Source organism: Gopherus evgoodei, chromosome 12 (genome assembly GCF_007399415.2).
Source record: "Gopherus evgoodei ecotype Sinaloan lineage chromosome 12, rGopEvg1_v1.p, whole genome shotgun sequence".
In the NCBI taxonomy this organism is placed as follows: Eukaryota; Metazoa; Chordata; order Testudines; family Testudinidae; genus Gopherus; species Gopherus evgoodei.
In genome coordinates this window covers 11,716,629-11,736,833 of record NC_044333.1, presented here as the reverse complement: position 1 = coordinate 11,736,833, position 20,205 = coordinate 11,716,629, and the positions used below count along the sequence as shown (strand labels likewise).

General features: G+C 44.9%; 1 protein-coding gene and 1 long non-coding RNA gene across 6 annotated transcripts in view; both read right to left on the bottom strand.

The window, feature by feature from the left end:
* Positions 1 to 20,205, bottom strand: part of SLC12A4 (solute carrier family 12 member 4) — a 114,648-nt gene that overhangs the window by 84,479 nt on the left and 9,964 nt on the right. Inside the window, exon 1 of one of the 5 annotated variants that reach the window (XR_004002838.1) lies at positions 4,468 to 4,634. The exons of 2 other annotated variants lie outside the window; for them this stretch is intronic. Coding sequence is in view for 2 of the 3 variants with exons in the window: in XM_030582053.1 (XP_030437913.1) it covers positions 4,468 to 4,609 (142 nt within the window). In the remaining variant the exon portion in view is untranslated. Of the gene's footprint in view, positions 1 to 4,467; positions 4,663 to 20,205 lie in introns of those variants that run through there. 2 more of the 5 variants (XM_030582053.1, XM_030582050.1) reach the window with 2 other exon arrangements.
* Positions 9,858 to 17,542, bottom strand: LOC115660550. Its single transcript, XR_004002839.1, has 3 exons — positions 17,302 to 17,542; positions 12,446 to 12,561; positions 9,858 to 12,353 (listed from the first exon to the last, which is right to left on the bottom strand). It is a non-coding gene; the product is annotated as an uncharacterized LOC115660550 (long non-coding RNA).

Below are 20,205 nucleotides of genomic sequence, written 5' to 3'. Positions count from 1 at the left end.
TCATAGCCATGCAGGCAGATCTGTACCGTGGTAAACCACAACCCTCCTGAAGCTCTCTTTCTTGTTCCCCAGTATTTGCACAAAACACCTTTCTCCAGCAGCCAGTTTCTTATTACCCCCAGCTGCCCCCAACACCTGTACGATCACCTACCAGCCCTGATAACTACAATCCTTACCCTGTGCACTCCACCCCCATTACTCTGCAGCATATTAATCCTGAAGTGCAGCAGACATTGAACAGCAATCCAAACAGGACATATTCAAACCTCTGAATGTACAGTCCACCACCCTAACCCCCCTGGCCTTTTATGTACTGAACTTTGAATAAAGGATTTTATGGCTTTTACAATACTTTTTATTATTGCAGAAAGTGGTAAATACTGTACCCCAAGGTAGAAAGGAACACAGCAAAGGCACCAAACATTACTGTTGGCTCTCAGCATCAAATTGCTCCCTTAAGGCATCCCTAATCCTTGAAGCCCTTTCCTGGGCCTCTCTAGTAGCCTTGCTCTCTGGCTTTGCAAATTCAGCCTCTAGGCGTCGAACCTCGGAGGTCCATTCCTCACTGAATCTTTCACCCTTCCCTTCACAAATATTATGGAGGGTACAGCACGCGGATATAACAGCGGAGATGCTGCTTTCCCCCAAATCTAGCTTCCCATAAAGACACCTCCAGCGGGCTTTCAAATGGCCAAAAGCACACTCCACAGTCATTCTGCACCAGCTCAGCCTGTAGTTGAACCGGTCCTTCCTCCTGTCAAGCTTTCCTGTATACGGTTTCATGAGCCAAGGCATTAAGGGGTAAGCGGGGTCTCCAAGGATCACAGTGGGCATTTCGACGTCCCCTACTGTGATCTTCCGGTCTGGGAAAAAAGTCCTGGCCCTCAGCTTCCTGAACAGGGCACTGTTCCGAAAGATGCGTGCATCATGCACCTTTCCAGGCCATCCTAAGTAAATGTCAGTGAAACACCCACGGTGATCCACAAGCGCTTGCAGAACCACAGAGAAATACCCCTTGCGATTAACGTACTCTGATGCCAGGTGGGGTTGTGACAGAATAGGAATATGCGTCCCATCTATTGCCCTTCTACAGTTAGGGAAACCCATTTGTGCAAAGCCATCCACAATGTCCTGCACGTTCCCCAGAGTCACAGTTCTTCTTAGCAGGGTGCGATTAATGGCTGTGCAAACTTGCATCAGCACCATTCCAACGGTGGACTTTCCTACTCCAAACTGGTTCGCGACCGATCAGTAGCTGTCTGGAGTTGCCAGCTTCCAGATTGCAATAGCCACCCGCTTCTCCACTGGCAGGGCAGCTCTCAATCTCGTGTCCCTGCGCCGCAGGGTAGGGGAGAGCTCAGCACACAGTCCCATGAAAGTGGCTTTTCTCATCCGAAAGTTCTGCAGCCACTACTCGTCATCCCAGGCTTGCAGGACGATGTGATCCCACCACTCAGTGCTGGTTTCCCGAGCCCAAAGGCGCCGTTCTACGGTGCTGAGCACGTCTGTTACTGCCACAAGCAATTGAGTGTCTTGAGCGTCAGGCGTTTCAATATCATCATCTGACTCCTCACTGTCACTTTGCAGCTGAAGGAATAGCTCCACTGCCATGCGTGATATGCTGGCAACATTCATCAGCAAGGTCCTCAGCAGCTCAGGCTCCATTTATAACAAAAACCGCAGAAATCACGCTGCAGAATCACAATGCCGCCAAACTGCTCGGAATGTGTAGCAAAGCACCACGGGGCGTTGGAACAGGAAGCGCAAAGCACACTTCCTTCCCCTTCCCACAAGCCACAGCGCCAAAATGGGACGAGGTGCTCTGTGGGATAGCTGCCCACAATGCACCACTCCCAACAGCACTGCAAGTGCTGCAAATGTGGCCACACTGCAGCGCTGGTAGCTGTCAGTGTGGCCACACTGCAGCGCTGGCCCTACACAGCTGTACGAACACAGCTGTAACTACCAGCGCTGCAGAACTGTAAGTGTAGCCATGGCCTGAGAGTGCGATTGGGAGGGTTCTTTCTGTGGTCCAAGATTAGTATTTGGAAATTGCCCCTCAAAAGACCTTGGATGCCCGATAAATCCAGTTCTGAACAGCTTGAACTCCACCAGCATGTGCATTTTATAACTCATTTTAGAAAGTTCTAAAAAACCTAGAATCATGCTTGACCTTCCTAGACCATAGCAAGCTTTTGAACTGAGATCCCCCCTGCTATGCTTGTGAAAGGATTTTTACTCCTGAAGGCATTTTACAATGGCACACTAATTAAGCATCCCAGAAGTGTGCACAGCTATTACAACACACCTTGGTCTGGCATATTGGAATGCAGTTGTCACTTGCATCTGGAGCCTCACTGTTTTGATCACTTATAGAGCTAGATTATTATTTGTTTTGCTTGTCTAAAATTCCTTTGTTTCTTGCAGTGTTGTTGTAGTCACTTTTGTCACCCACCTTAAGTCTTTTAAATTCCATTTCATTTTAAAAGTCACGATGAAACATGCAGAAAGGCTAAACAGTGACATCAGCAACCAGTTGAACAGTGGCCTAATTAAAATGTTATTTCCCCACCATCAGCCCCCAGGGAAGGCCTAGGTTGACCACACAGCAAATGTGAAAAATCGGGACGGGGATGGGGGGTAATAGGAGCCTATATAAGAAAAAGATCCATAAATCAGGACTGCCCCTATAAAATCAGGGCATCTGGTCACCCTAGGTAGGCCCCCTCCCTCCAAAGAGATTGCCTCTTTAAATAAATTAACTGCTAATGAGAAGCAGTTGTGCCTAACAGAAGCAGCTGTAAAAGTAGCCCAGAGACAATGCACAGAGTATTTGCTACATTATTTAAGCACTGACTTTACATTAAAAAATAGCTGTCAGACCTGCTGACCAAAGGAATGAACACAACCACAGTAGGAAAAGCTAACAGTAACGTGAGATTAGATTATTTAGCTACAGTGTCTATCCTGAGTTTATTTAGTTGAGAGCACTTAAATATTTACTCATGTCAGCTTTTAACACTCTCATCACAAATCATGAAAAATCCTTCCATGTGCAGGATTAGGCCACAAATTCTATAATCTCCCTCATTAAGAAACTTAAATTTCAAGACAAAAACTATCAACAAGTGATTGAGAGCAAAAGTTGCTTTGAGGGGGAGGGAATGGGGCCAGGAGCGAAGGATGGGTTAGTTTTTTAATTGTAGGGGCATAGCATCTTTCTGCAAAACCATTGTAACTAAAAATATTTCTTGTCTCTCGCTGCATGTCAGTGCAACACAGACAGGCTAGCTATAACTACTATTTGGTGGCTAGCCACAGCATATTACTTAATTTTAAAAACCCCTTCTAGATAATAGCCCATTATACAATTGCATGAGGTCATCTCTAAGAAAACGGAACAAAAATAACTTCCATCACCTGTCATTTTAAAAACAAAACTGTGACCTCTAAATTGATTTTCACATACTGTACTAACATTGCATTGACTCCATGCATCTGAAGAAGTGGGAGGTTTTCCCACGAAAGTTTATGCCCAAATAAATCTGTTAGTCTTTAAAGTGCCACCAGAGTCCTCATTTTTTTTTATTGCATCCTTAGGCTACAAAAGGCTAAAATAGTTAGTCACTGTGATTATTTTGTTTGTTTTTCACTTCCTAGGCAAGATTTTTCACCCAGTAAATCTTTACAATGTAGTATAACATCGCAAACCTCACTGTTACAGACAGATTTACCAACAGTGGTAAGGAAAGATTTGAAAATCCAGAATCAAATATTCCATCCACGCAGCTTTTTAGTTACCAACAATAAATACGCATGTACAAGTCTGTGAATCATTTCCAGTACTGCATGGCTCTTTTACTGTTGTCTTAGCTTCCTAAAGTATTTTGCATTACTATAGTGGCCAAAGGCTCAACGCATAATCAGGGTCCTATTATACTGGGCACAGCAGGAACACTGAACGAGAGCAGACAATGATCCTGCCCACACTCGAGCAATGAGTAACTTTACTCACAGGAGTAGTCCCATTCCCTGTAACTAAAGAAGAGATTTTAACGAGCTGCGAACAGGCCAGTGGAGGTGAGCTGTTCGGGGGAGGGCTTTTTAAAGATGGAGTTTCACTCTCTCAATCTCATGAAAGGAGAATTGGAGCGTGCAGCGTCAGCTGATGGAACTAGACGTGGTTCCTGGCGAGCAGCTGGGCTTTGCACACACACTCAAAGCGCCTCTCTCCCGAGGCTACACCACCCTCTGTCTGCACGGGGCAGGAATCGCCTGTCCCCGGGTCATTGTGCTCATCCTGACACCGGTCCCCTCCATTCATAGCTGGCCTGGCTGGACCCCTTCCCAGACCCAGAGCGAGGGAGACGCCGCCCCGCACAGCCCCAGCAGAGGCTGCAAGTCCTCAACCCAGCGCCACATCCCGGAGAGAGGCCGGGGAAGTTGGGGGAACTTTGCCCCACTCACCCTCGGCGCTGGCGGCCTCGTAGGGGTCCGGGGGGGGCCGCGCCCCGCCCGGCTCGCTGTAGTCCACCCAGCTCAGCCCTTCCAGGCTGTCGTAGTCCCCGCGCTGCTTGTCCGCCACCGGCACCACGGTGAAGTGCGGCATCGCGGCGGGGCCCCGCTCGCCACTCCGGCTCCCCGCGGATCGCTGCCAGCCGGGCGGGACGCGCTCCCCCGCCAGCTGCGCATTCCAGCCCCGTGCGGTCACTTCCTCTCGGCAGCCCAGCGCCGGCACCCCACCCAGCCCGCCGGCCGCGGCGCCGCTCTGGGGGGGGGGGAGAAGGGGACCTGGGGGGCTCCCTCTGCCGGGGGCTGGGGGCTCCCCTCTGCGAGGGGGAGAAGGGAACTGAGGGTGGCTCCCCTCTGCGACCGAGAGGGGAGGGATTTGGGGGGCTCCCCTCTGCGGGGGGGAGAAGGGGATTTGGGGGGCTTCCCTCTTAGACTGGGAGGAGGTTTGGGGGGCTCCCTCTGCGACCCAGAGGGGGAGAGATTTGGGGGGCTCTCCTCTGTGAGTGAGAAGGGGACTTGTGGAGACTCCACTCTGCAACCGGGAGAGATTTCGGGGGCTCTCCTCTGCGAGGGGGAGAAGGGGATTTGGGAGGCTCCATTCTGCAGGGGGGACTTTTGGGGACTCCATTCTGTGACCAGGAGCGGATTTGGGGGCTCCTCTCTGTGGAGGAGACTTAGGGGGACTCCACTCTGTGATCGGGAGGGGGTTTGGGGCGCTCCCCTCTGCAAGGACAGGGAAGGGGGGAGTTGAGGGGATTCCATTATGCAGAGGGGGGCTCCACTCTGACTGAGAAGGTAAGGGCATTTGGGGGACTCCCCTCTGCAAGGGGGAAAAGGGGATTTGGGGGGCTCCATTCTGCGAGGGAGGCTCCAGGGGATTCCACTCTATGGTGGAGAGGAGGGGACTTGGGGGGACTCCAATCTGCAATGGGGGATTTGGGGAGGCTCCACGCTGTGAAGGGGAGGAGGGGATTTGGGAGGATTCCACTCTGCGAGGTGGGGGAGAGGAGGAGGAGTGGACTTTGGGACAGGACTCAGCCCAATAGTGGGAAGCACAAGTGGAATTTGGAGGGGGGCCTCCACTCAGTAATAGAGGGTGGAGGATTTTGGGGGGGACTCCACTCCGCAAGAGGGCCATCAGAGGAATTGCACTAAGCAGAGAGAGATTGAGAGAAGACTTTCATTTAGCAATAGGGAGAGGGGAAGGGACTGGGGGACCCCACTCAGCCATGCCAGGTTGGGAGTGGAGACCCCATTCAGCAATGCTAAAGTGGGAGGGAGAGTGGAAAGAAAAGGATCTAAGGGAGACGAGCAGAATTTTGGCAGGAGAAGGGAAGGGGCAGTAAGAGGGGTGTTCAGGGCAGAGGTGGAGAGACAAGGCCTTAGGAGAAGTCAAAGCCGTAGGGCGCAGGGGAAAGGACAGCTATGGCAGGACTGATGGAGAAGGGAAAAGGCCCGTTTGCCAGGAGAAAGGCAAAGCCCATTACCCCAGCAAAGCACAACAAAGCCTGATGGAGCACTTAAATCAACAATATCTTCCTCTCTACCAGAGTCCCCCTCTGCCCCAATGCCCACTCAAAGACCATCTGTTCACCTCCTTGCTATGCTGCATTACAGACTCTGCCGGCATCCAAGGGGTATGGTTATAGCCAGGGGAAGCCTCGGCCTGGCAGACCAATGGGGAGAACGGGCAGCCCTACAGCAGGCCAGGTGCCTCAGACACTTAACATTTTTCCTTTTCCTGCAGCTAGACCTGAGACAGTCAAAGAGAGGGAAGGGAATTAGTCTTCTCTGCTAAAGTCTCCTGCACAGAAAGGACATGATGAACCCTTCTATTGGGCTGATTTTTCAGATCAGTAGAATAATTGTCGGAACCTAAGGGGGCTGGCTTAGGGGAAGCAGGAGACAAGCAAGCTAAACCAGTTTGCTTGCAAGTCTCACAGCTTCTCTGTCTAACTAGGGAACAGCACTGTTCTTGCTGTGAAGAACAGACTCTACCACTGTTGTGCCCCCTGGAGCTTTGCTCTAGGGCCAGATCAGTGATAAAACATGCCTCTGGCCCAACCCTCCCCAAATGGAACTTATCAGAAGGAGGCAGAAGCTAAACAGTCCCTGCTGAGCTCCAGGGAGGCAGAGAGTGCTAAGGGCCAGTGGGAGCATCTCATTGGTCCTACACCCCAGGACTTTAACTATGGGGAGAAGGTGGATTCTTAATTCAAGAGGGTTATTAGCAATAACTGGGGAGGATGTTGCTGGACAGACAGGGAGTTACTCAGTAATTTTTTCCCCAAATTCTCTACCAGAAACACTTTTAGAGCTGAACTGGTAAATATGGCTGAATCTGAACAGAGCAGCAATATTGCCTACATCAATGTTCAAAAATTATGAGTCAGGCCACAAAATGTCATGGTTAGCTTACAAATAATGAGTTGGTTTTTTGTTTTTGTTTTTAAATTGTGGATTCTTTGTATTTGCCTTCTGGGCTTGTCTTTCAAACTTTTGCAGCTGGAGATAAAAACTTCTTTAAAAAGGAAAACTGTGATTCTCACATAACTGCATGATTCATGACTTTAGAAAATACCAAATATTGCAAGACTGGTGATAAAATTGTAAGAGTTTGCAACCCTAAATTTGTGTTTGATAGAAAAACAGTGGTGGTTCTGTACCCAAACTCTGCTTCTAATCCCAAATTCCAATCAGATTATCAGCCGTGAACAAATTAAAGAAACACTGTTGATTTAAAATCAAGTGTATTTTAAATTACTTAAACAGAGTCTCTGGTACTTGACCTGTCCCTATATCCTTCTGTCATTTCTGGTGGTTTCACATTCATGTTTTTATATTTCCTCTTCCATGCTGCAGTCTGAAAGACCCACACAAGCAAATGGAGAATTGAGTAACTCACTATCCTGGGGAAACAGACTATGCCAAATATCACATGCGTCTAACGAAGTGGGTATTCACCCAGGAAAGCTCATGCTCCAATACATCTGTTAGTCTTTAAGGTGCCAAAGGACTCTTTGCTGCTTTTACAGACTATGCCAAAAGTGCTGTCAGCAAATAAACAAAACAGAGAAAACTTATTTTTTTCTACTCTTTCACTTAAGCATTAGAGAACTTTTATTTTTAAGTGATAGTGTCCTTTTAATAATGTCTAGATTGAAAATTCTATGATTAGGCTTCTTTATTAACACTTTAGTTAAGCATTCACACTTCTTTGGGGAAATTATCTAAGAAATTATAAGGATTTGACCTTATTGTTGTTAAATTAATGGTTAAAATTCTTTAAAATTCATAAAGTCACCAGAAAAGAATAGGGAAGAGACTATATGGCTGACTTTTCACTATTGACTCAATCCAGCCTGATTTTAGACTTAGGGCTAAAAAGACTCCCTAAGTCTAGAATTTGACTCTCTGTGAACTATTGACCATTTAAACGTTCTGTAATACTGCACTTTTTAGTTCCTACCATTAGACAGAGAAAGAGTGCTCAGGCTACACAGGAGCCCATGGGAAACACTAGTCTCAGGGCAGGAAGAGCGGAAGAAAGTCTATTTTAGAGATTTCCTGCTCTTAGAGGAACCCAGTCTTTTGGTGTTTTTTTACCTTATCCTGCCTTCTGGAGCAGGATTTGACACTATTAACAGAGCAATGTCCAGCTTGTCGAAAGGTACTGGTAGTGAACAGAAGTGGGAGACAAACAAGAGGGAGAACTCTTTGTTCACAAGAGCCGAATAATTATTCTACTTTTAATTAGTTGGGTTTAAGGAGCCATGCTGTGGAGCTATTGCTGCCAAGAGGGATGAAGGTTTCTCAGTTCACTTAACACAAAATGTATTGATGGGCCACCTCTGGGGAAAGCCAGAACAATTGCACCCCCTAGCAGATCAGATAGGTGGAAAGGCTTCTGAGGAAGGAAACAGTTTTCTATCATCTAAATTTTATATATATCTTTTCACAGTGTTAACAAATAACAGAAGGGTCTCTGTGTTTGATTTGGGGCATTTCATTTGTTTTGCTATGAAGCATTTTCTCACTTCCCTATTTCTGGCCAGATAAATGTATTTTCTCAATCATTTTAAAATAACTCAAATATTTAGGGTGGGATTTTCATTGATCCTGTTGAAGTCAATGAGAGTTTTACCTGCAGCTTCACTGGGAGCAGAGTTAATCTGAGCACTTCTGAAAATCCACCCCTACTGTGGATTTTAGAAACTCAGGTATTGCTACCTCAGATCAGGCCAGTGGCAATGTTCCATATAGCCAGTATCCTGTGTATGACAGTGGCAGGTATCAACTGCTCCACACAAAAGTGCAAGCATCCCAAAGTTGTCAATTATAGGATACCTGGCCTAAAGGAGAATTTTCTTCCCTAGCCCTTCAATTTGAGGTTGAATTATGTCTCCCTTATATATCACACATACTCACACAAAATGGAAGTAGTTATTAGAACTATAATCATCTTTCATTGGATGCTGGACTAGCCCCACAAGTTTGAAAGGAGGTAGAAAGGGTAATCTCTAGGGCACTAAAGCAGCATAGTACAGGAAAGTAGGAAGATGATCAGAAGTGACTGTTACTATGCAAGTTCACATTAACTCATTTTTGTATTGTGTGGTTTCCATTTAATATCATTAGGCTTGAGGTGTTCTACACAATGGTGCTATCCTAAAAAAAGCAACAGGGATTGCAGCGGCTCAACTCCTGCTGACAAAGTGAGGGGTACTGCAGGACAAGCTTTAATATCTGTGGCATCCCGTATAGCCAGAAGGGAGTCAGGTGAGGGGTTTCCTTCTCCTCTTCCCTTTCTTCTGCAGAGGAATTGGGTCTGTGTAATGCTGCCCAGGAGTACCTCACCACCCGTCCTTAGTGTGATGTAGTTCTGTCTGTGCCTGCTGTGGACAGGTCTCTGCAACCAACAGCCTCACCTCTGGCAGCACAAGCACTGCCTTCCAGGCCTCTGCAAGCTGCACTCTGTCTGCACAGGTAGCAATAGGCCCACACCACTACCACCCAGCCCTCAGAGCCTTCCCTGCAGCGTACATAGGGTGATCAGACAGCAAGTGTGAAAAATCAGGACGGGGGTGGTGGTGGTTGTAATAGGAGCCTCTATAAGAAAAAGACCCAAAAATCAGGACTGTCCCTATAATATTGGGACATCTGGTCACTCTAAGCTACAGCCCCCCCTTATCCACAGAACACTCACAGTATTACCAGGCTGCTATTCCCAAAGGAACAGTACACTCACCAACTTGTAAGCTTCAGCTCAAGAGCACCACTTTGCTTGACACACAACACTTACATATATTTATAGTGAACACAAGAATATGTTTATTATTAAAGAAGAGGGATTCAAGTGCCAAGGGGTAAAAATATTGGAAATAATTACATGTAAAAACAAAATCATAAAATGGTTTCCCAAGAGTAAACTTAACTAATAGGTTAACCTCCTATCTAAAGTTTATGTTACCCAAAGTTCCCTACCATGTTTTCAACCACACCTGGTTAAGACCCCTTTTTCATGAAACCAAGTTTCTATCTGTCACTTCTTCAGTGAAGGGGACCTGAGTATCTTCTCTGCCCCCCAAATACACTCAAGCATATCTTCGATGTAGACCTCAAGATAAGGTTCTTTCCCCTGCTTTATTTCTCCTTCTGTTAGTACCTTTCTGAAGTTCTTGCAATCTTTTGCATTCAGTTCAAACTGCTGATAAAAAGCCCATTGTGTTGAGGCAATACTCAATTTACATGTAAACAGATACAAGGATAAACATCTCAATAGACAGAAAAACTGTTTTTCACCTTTTCTGGTGACCAAGCCCTGCCCTGCCCCATGCCCGCACACTTTTAAGAACATATTATATAAGTAACTTGTCACATGGTATCTGTACATTCTTTTCATAATGATATTGATGACCAGTGTGCCACCAGCTTTCATGTAAGATCTCACATGGCACTCTTTGGTAAACTATAATGTACATATGAGACTCAATGGGATCCCTGTAACCTCTCTGCATTCTCTTGCTTTGTCAATTGGTATTAAGAGGTTCTTGGGTCACACAGCCTGGCAGAGAATTATATCCTTTCTTCAGATACCAAACAGAGGCATCCGGGCTACCTTAGAAAAAGCAGGGCTTTGAAGAACCAGACTGCATGATTTCCATTCACTGAAGCAGTTGCACTGAAATTCTCTCAGCTAGAAAAAACTTCTGCTTTCACAGTTATGCCCACGACTCCCATTTTCTTGTGGAAGGGGAACTGCACGTGCATCTCTGAAGAGAGAATTTGCCTCTAGGAAACTATGCAAATTTGAGGGTGAGATATTACTTTTGTCTAAAGTTAATGGCTTTGTTTACTGCTCAGAGGCTGGTCCATAAGTAAAGATAAGTGCTTACTTGTCCATAACAACTTTGTTTTGCAGTACCTAGGTTGAAAGGGAACTGGAATTTCAACCAGGGCACTAGGGATCTAACAACAGACTGAGCATAGAGGAAAGGAACTGGACGTACTGTTATACTGGCTAATGCAGGTTATTGTTCATCTTAATTTTTCTTCACTGAAAATACTAATCCTTACTTAAGAGTGATACAAGTGGCAATTACATAGCTAGTTAAAAGGGTTGTTTGAGATGGGCAGGAGCCATCTGTGGGTGAACACGAAAATTGTAGGTTACCTTCCTGCTCATCTTAGGACCCATTACTAGCAGCAAGAAGTGGCCTTGATTTTTATGTTAATCTATATGGATCTGAGAACTGATGGGACAGGGAAAGCAGAAATGATGACAGAGGAAAGGACCTACAAACACCTTTGTTTTCCTGTTTTTCAAAGGAGGAGAAAAAGTCTGCAGTTCTCAAACACACAATACCCATTGTTAAAAGCAGGAATCACATGCAGGTCAGATTAGCAGAAGCAGGTCTTAAAGGACTGATCTTGCAGATTTAAATTTTTTATTAAGATGATGTTTTAAAAAAGTGAACAGTACAGAGTTTAAGCGTAGAAGTTTCTGGTTATCAGGGAATAGCGTACAGATTATTGAGGGTGCGAAGTTCGGTTTAAGATCAGGTGTTGTAAGGAATACATAATTTGCAATATCCTCGATTGTGGGTAAAAGGTTGTTGAGGCAAAGTACAGACATTGAGATATGAGGGTATGAAGTTCATATAATGGCTATGTTTGGATGTGGAGTATAATGAGTGGATACGATGATGAGGATGGATTTAGCCTTGTTTGGTTAGATTTAATGGTCAGTGAGTTTATGGTTCCAGTTCATATGGTCCAATGGAAAAAGTCTCAGTCCCTTTCTCGTAGTTGATGCATGGTATCGTTCTGGCTCACTCCTCCTGGTACTGTCGGTGGCCAGTGACGTGTTCGATGTAGATATCCTTGGACCATCGAATGGTGTCTGAGACCATGAGGCACCACATAAACCGGGCATAATGTTGACCAATCCTGCAGATCCACAGCACACGCGCGTTGCAGGGGTCCCAGGCGCCCAGGGCTCCGACAATCAGGATGTCCATCTGCACCTCGAAGCCCTTCACTCTCAGTGTGTCGGCCAGGGGAACGTACTTTTCTAGCTTACGAGCTCGGGCTTCACGAAAGGCCGGAGTCCCATTCTCAAAGGAGACGGTGACGTCAACAAGGATGATCTTTTTCTGGGCCTCGTCAGTGACGACCACGTCTGGTCGCGGCTGGCTGTCGGTACCAGGGATGTCGCAGTTCACTGCGACCTCCCTCATGTCTGGTGCGATGGCTTTCACCAAGCGGTTCTGGATGGCGTTGTGGCACAGCTTGCACTTTAGACAATTCCAATGAAGTCAATGAGTCAGCACACATCTGTGCTGGATAGGGAGAAGAAAATTGATTGGGACAAAATAATCTGCCTGAAATTTTGCTCATTCCCCTTATCCAAACTGAAATTTAAAGAGCATACATGATCAGAAGAGTGACTGTAAAGGCACTCACTTCCTCCTTCGCAGGTCTGCTTCTTCTGTGAATTCACAATCAGAAGGAGCTGGATTCTACATTGGCTGCTGCACCATCTACAGACTGAATAAATAAAGACATGGATACAACTCTCATTTTACGTCACCGAGTGTCTCATTAGGTTCGATGAACAGTAGTTTGGGCCTGAACTTCCCATTGCAGGGCCAATATTTTCCCTCAATTTCGCCCATGCAATTACATTCAAAACAAAGGGTTACACAAACACCACAGAGCCTCTTGGAAAGTTTAGTAAATTAATGTTGTAAGATGTTCATATACCCTCCCGATGAGCCCTGCCTAACTGCTTAGGCAAAGAGGTATAATCAACGGCAAAGTTTATCCTGCACAATCTTTATTACAGATAATAACATGCAAACAAAGAAAGCCAGCATGATGTTCAGAGCCCACCATGAGATGGTGGCACAGAGCCTGCTGGCAGATATAAAACACATTTTTACTTACAGACAGATGGAATTAGATACAGTCATTGAAAGACAATCATTAATTTATAGGCATTTCTAAGGTGTTAATATCAGCATCCTTGCCAAGCCCCCGAGACAGAGCAGATGGACATGAAACTACATGATGCCAGCTTTAGAGACTTTTAGAGTAGAACTGCACAGCGAGGTCTGGGCAGGATGTTTCCCCGTCTCTTTAATTACACGTAACTTTATATTTCAAGTGAATCGGTGTAATATCTGGGGCTGCTTTGCTTGTTTAAATGTGTTGCAATGAACACACAACTAAGCTTCTGATGTTAATCTCAGTTCAACAACAGGCAGCACCTCAAGTCCTAGTTTCCTTTAAATAAAAAGTTATTACTATAGGTTTGGGGTTACGCATGCCCAGTATCTGAGATTAGAATTGGCCGTAGTTTTGTAATTTTACATTCCCACAGAATTTATTGGGGAAAATCACAGCTGTAGATACATGTTTCAGTTTTTATATAAGGCACAATTAAATGATGATGTGTCAACGATTATCATTAGAAGCAGGAGGCTGAGAAATTTTACTGAGAGCTCAGATTATGGAGAATGAATTCTAAGATTCACAGAATACACACTTGTCAAACCGAGCTAGCTCTGACATTCTGTTTGGGCTGCTTTTTAAAGAGAACAATATGAGATGTTGGTTAATACAGAAAACTTTGTACATGATTTAAATGAGTTTTGCATTGACTAATTTGAAATATACAAGGATACAACTGTACAGAACTGCAGCACCTACGCCGCTGACAGCCACTGACAGTCAGCAGTTCTATATATATCCATGGAGATCTGGTTAAGGCAAAATATATTTAGCGTGGTTGAAGGCACGTCTGATGGAAATATTGGCCCAGGATATTGAAAAATGCTACATCTGTGCCAAGTACAAAGCCCCAAATTGCATGGGATATATATATTTCAAATGCCTTAGATGCACACATTGTGATTGTTATCCATTAAACTAAGCTGTAGATTTAAGACTTCCATCTAAACATTTAGCCTTATGGCAAGGCACCTCCTTTGCCTCACTGGCCTCAGCATTTCTCCCTGTCCCTCTCCGACTCCAGGTGTTTTTTAATTCTTTACTCTGGTTTATTTTTCAATATTTACAAGATAGGCCCAAGTAGTGCACTTAAGCAAAGCAAAACAAAAACATCTTCACATTCTTGAGCAAGTATGCCTGGAACCTGCTCAGATACCTGGGAGCTGCAAATCCCACAAATGCCACTAGGTGGCAGATGAAAGCCAGTGCCATCACTGCTAAACTTTTGCAGACATCAAAACAGCAAATGGACAAACAGTATCACAGACAAATCCAGCAGCAGCTCCCTCCAGCAGATGATATCCACATGCATTCCATTGTCCCAATGGTCTGGGCCATTCACTGCTAATGATACCAATGCAGCCATTGCAGCCACAAAAAGGGGAAAAGCAGCAGGAAAAGATAGTATCTCTCCTAAATTCCTATATAATCTGCATCACTGGCATGGAAATGGATAATGTAGCTTTTCACCAACATGCTGGAGACTGGAGTAATCCCCCATGTGTGGAAAGAAGACAAGGTCATTGTACTTGTAAAGCCTGGAAAACCTTCAGATTACCATTCCAGTTATAGGTCAATCTCCCCTTTGAGCACCCCCAACATGATGATGGAACATATGATTCTGAACCAAATCAGGCCCACTGGGGATGCCAGTCTACCCAAGGATCAAGCAGGTTTTTGCCTCCACAGAAGTTGCAGTGACCAAGTCCTGGTCCTCACTACAGACATTGAGGCTGGATTCTAATGAAAACTCATGATCAGAATTACTTTCATTGATCTGTCAGCAGCATATGACACAGTCTGGAAGGATGAGCTGGTACTGAAACTGGCCAGTCTGGAGTGTATATCCCCTGTGTGCAGATTCTCAGGCTTCTGAACACCATGCTTAACAGCAGAAGAATGCATACATACCTCAGAGGTCAAACTATCAACCCACACCCTTTGAATAAGAGAGCTATCACCTTCTGTACTTGCTCCAACCCGCTTCAGTTTCTACACTGGTGATATGCCTGAAACAATGGCACAGAAGTTTGCATATGCTGATGATCTGCTGATGAACTCAGGCCTGTACCTTTAAAGAACTTGAAGTGATCCTTACCTCTGACCTTAGATCATGGAGGTGTACGTCCAAAAGTAGCAACTAAGATTAAATATGGGCAAAATCAGTAGTCTCTGCTTTCCACCTTGACAACAGAATCACACAAAACACTCTAACAGTACCATTTTCTGGTGTAACTGCACGTTATGACCCAAAGCCCACATATCCTGGTATCATTCTTGACCGCAGACTGACTTTCATGACCACCTCAAGAAAGAAGCCTCTAAACCAGAGACTTGTACCAACATTCTTCAGGTTAGGCAGAAGAAGCTGAGGATCAACTGCCTTGGTGCTGTGAACATCGTGGCATTAGCCCTGGTGTACTCAGTTGCAGAGTTTTGTGCATCGGTGTGGACAAGAAGTTGCCATGCCCATCTTGTGGATAGGCAGCTGAAACCGAACATGGAAATCATCACATGAACTTTAAAATTAACGCCTCTGCTGTAGCATTCTGTATTAGCAAACGTCCAACCTCCAGCTATCCCTCAAGATCTAGCCACAGCATGAGAACTTAAATGCTACAAAGATTTCCCATCTAGGAGGTTATGGATAATAAACCCCAACACCGCCTGAAATTGTGAAAAATGCTATGGGTCACACATGACCACCTCATGTCTCTGGATCTGGCCAGTGAATAGCAGACTGTCTGGACTTCATCTACTATTCCAAACAAGCCGCCTTCCCAGTTTTAACCTGCCACGCAGACTTTGGACCACAATGAACTGTATCAAGACAAACCATGGAAGATGCAGCTGCTTGATGCACAAATGGAAAAATCACAGACCCTCTCCCCATGTGACTGCAGTGAGAGCATCCAAACCAAACACATCATGACGCAGTAACCCAAATATGGATTCAGAAGTGAATTGGATGATAGCCACAATGTCACAGAGGAGGCCTTAAAATGGCTTATGGACAGATGCCATATGCAAGAGAGAGAGAGTGCCAAACAAAGAAACAAGCTCATAGCACAGAAAGAAATGCCAGTCCTTTCCCAAACAGCACTTAATCAGGTTGTTTCCCTTATAGGGAGGACAGCAGCCTTCCACCCAGGAGAAGCCTTTTCTCCCTGCTGCTAGTAGCTCTGCTACAGCTTGTTTCTCATCCCTCCTCCCTCTCTCACCAGAAGAGGGGTTTTTAAAGGTCACAGGCAGCCCTTAATTGGACTCAGATGTCCCTAGTTGCCCTGAAGTAACCTCTTTTCAACTCAGGGAGAAAAGCACCTTCACCATTCTAGGGCTGATAGACCTGCTTTCCAGCACTCCGTTCTACTCTTTTGGCACATTCGAGGAGCAGTGGGCACTGTCCGGGGTTCTCTGCTCGGTGTCCCCATCAGGGTCCCTTCGTTTAGTCCTGTGACCTCACTCCCATTCCTGTTATCTCATTAGTTGTCCCTCGCAATTATTTGGTATCACGGACCTGTGGATCCTCCCCTTAGGCTGGGGGGAGGTCCTTTAGCAGTGGGCTCTGCCTGCCTACTTCCTGGATACCAACAGGACCACTCCGTTCTACTCTTTTGGCACATTTGAGGAGCAATGGGCTCTGTCTGGGGTTCTCTGCTCAGTGTCCCCTTGCTAGCCATTTTTCACCTAGGCCTGGTCCACACTACACAGTTAAATCGATTTAAACAGCGTTAAATCAATTTAACTCTGTACCCGTCCACACTATAAGGCACTTTAAATCGATTTTAAGGGCTCTTAAAATCGATTTCTGTACTCCTCCCCAACGAGAGGAGTAACCCTAAAATCGATATAACTATATCGATTTAGGGTTAGTGTGGACGGAAATCGAAGTTATTGGTCTCATTCCTTTAATGTAGCTACCCAGAGTGCACCGCTCCGGAAATCGATGGTAGCCTAGGACCATGGACGCACACCACCGAATTAATGTGCCCTAGTGTGGACGCATAAAATCGATTTTATAATATCGGTTTTATAAAACCGGTTTTAGTAATTTCGATTTTATGCTGTAGTGTAGACGTAGCCCTAGATGCAGGATTGTGTTTCTGGGCAGAGGCTGGCAATCTGCAACTTGCAAAGCTGCATGAGGCTTTTAAGAAACACCGGTAACTTCCCACTTCTGTAGCACCATTAAACCTTATCCTTTGAAGGTTATCCTTATCCTTTAAAGATGCCTGTATAGCTTTCACATAGTAAATCAAATTGCTTTTCACTTACTTGGAAATTTTCCACAGTATATTTAAGTAACTGATTTCGCTTTCTCTTGAAGGGCTAGGGAGCAGGATCATAGATAGAGCAGCTGGAATATTAACATTTGTTTATTTTTCCCTATTGACTGAGATGGTTTCTCTTCTTTCTCTTCCCATCTTCTACTGTCCCAAATCCCTTTCATTTGGGATTTTAGTGAGTTGTTTCCATTCTGTAGTTCTGAGACACTCATGACAGTCCATAGCTTGCAGAACAGATCAATCTAAAATCAGATGGACACAATTCACAGTCCTCTTCTCTGAATTAATAGTTGCAAGATTACTTTTATGAAAAACAGCACCTACAGAAGGTAGCAAAATAAAAACTAGGCTACCCAGAGCTGAATGGATATTTTGCATTTATCTGAACCTACGCTATAATAAACAATGTACTCACTGAATTACTTATCTTTGAGTACATTTAATTGAAAAATTGTAGATAAAGAACAAATACCAATGATCCATGTCTGCTGCATGACAGATGCATAACACTACCATTCCAAAAAACACATACACCTCTACCTTGATATAACATGACCCAATATAACACGAATTTGGATATAATGCGGTAAAGCAGCGCTCCGGGTGGGGCAGGGCTGCGCGCTCCAGCGGATCAAAGCAAGTTCAATGTAACATGGTTTCACCTATAACGTGGTAAGATATTCTGGCTCCCGAGGACAGTGTTAGAGTAGAGGTGTATGTTGATTTTTTTCCTTCACTTTAAGGCAACAAAGAGCAAAAAAGATGATCTTCATTCCTCAAGGAATACACGTCCGTAATCTCAGTGTGGTTCTGACCCTGCACAAACTTGTGAATAAAGTTAAGCACGTGTGGAACTACACTACTCATGTAAGTAACATTATACAGGTGGAAAATGCCTTGCAGGAAGGGGCCCTTAAAACTGGATGTTGCTCAATATGGAAATGATTTTCAATGCGTCTTTTACAAGGTTGAGTTTATTAATATTTAATAAATGCTATTTTATTAGAATGGCTTTGAGAAACTGTCTTTTTAAGAGTTTGCATCCAAATTTAACCACTTAACCTAAAAAACCCCAGACCTACACCATAGCTAAGTGCCGAGTTTCAATATATTTTCTCCCTTACGGGAGAGTAAGTACAACTTTTAAACTAGGAGATGTGGCCTGCATTGTACAGGAGGTCAGACTAGATGATCATAATGGTCCCTTCTGATCTTAAAGTCTATGAGTCTATGATTCTATGATTAAACAAAATCCACCACTTCCTACATCAGTGGTTCCCATTCTTGTTCCGCCGCTTGTGCCAGGAAAGCCCCTGGTGGGCTGGGCCGATTTGTTTACCTGCCACGTCTGCAGGTTTGGCTGATCATGGCTCCTAGTGGCCGCGGTTCACCACTTCAGGCCAATGGGAGCTGCTGGAAGCAGCTCAGGCCAAGAGACGTACTGGCTGCTGCTTCCAGCAGCTCCCATTGGCCTGGAGCAGCAAACCGTGGCCACTGGGAGCTGTGATCAGCCAAACCAGCGGACGCGGCAGGTACACAAACCAGCCTGGCCCGCCAGAGGCTTTCCCTGCACAAGCGAAGAGACAAGTTTGGGAACCACTGTCCTACATCATTTGCTGTCCCCATGATTTTTAGTGGAACTGTTTTTAGTGCCATCTATCCTAAGATCAAGCACACCTCAGGGAAGTTCTTCCCGGGCATCTGAAATTAGCTGCTTGAGCTGCAGGCTATGTAACTGGACTTGACCATGGAAAGTGGTAAATCACTGCAGCTGCCATCCTTGATTGTTTACACAATGATCATCACAAAATTAGGGGTCTGATACTGCTCCCATTGAAGTCAATGGGAGTTTTGTTATTAACTTTCATGGGAACAGATTCAAACCCCTAGCCAGTAACTTGGCAGTACAGCAGCATATGAGTGGTGTTTCAATCAACACACAGATCAACCTGGGGGATTATACTTTTTTAAAAAACAAGCATTCCGGTATTTACTTGTTTATTCCCTATAGCAAATAGTGCTTGTCCTTTTTCAGTAGTATTTTAACAGAATTGAGTCAGACAGGGAAAAACCTGACAAGAACAGCAGCAGCAGACCCATGCCTCCTGAAAAGACAGGCTGTCACATCATTGGCTTGCAGTTTCTTCTATGATATGCAAAACACAACCCTGAAACTTATCAAATATATCACATTCTTAAAAGGAAAGTCTTGATGCCTGAGGTTTTTGAATAGATAGACTAAATACTTTAATATCCTTAAAACCAATATAAAAATAAACTCTAAATACAGAGTTTTAAAATGGTACAGTTTAGATTTAAATAATAGATTATATTCTGCCAGTACTTCATGGGCCCAAAGTAGCTCTACTGCACCTGGGGATTAGAATATAAGGGGCCATTGCAACAACACCACCTATGTGCTACAGAGAACAGCAACAGCTCTGAGACACATCGCTGGTCATTGCCCATGAGTCAGTGGATCCACCACTATGATTTGCCATCGCAGGACATTTCAGATTCAGCCTGTGTGTTGTGGGTCAGAATTTGATTTGACCTCTTTGGGGGAAAAAAGAAAAGAACAAGTAAATGCATCCACTGAAGAAGAGTGTGGTAACGCTCTCCACATAGGGCTGCAAGGCCCAGCAGGGTGTAACAAGTGACATTTCCCTATTAGGTAAGTTTGTATTTATCCACATCTAAAAATCATGCCAACAATCTAAAGACACTGTGATCCCGAATCAGGCCAGAGATTGGACATGAGAAATTGTCACTAAAAAGCAAAAACTTTAGGCCTCTACTTCAGATAAACAGTTGCAGAAGGAGGTCCCTTCCACACCCAGGGAGGCAAAACAATAGTTATTAAAGATGCTGCCATTTACCAAAACTGGGAAAA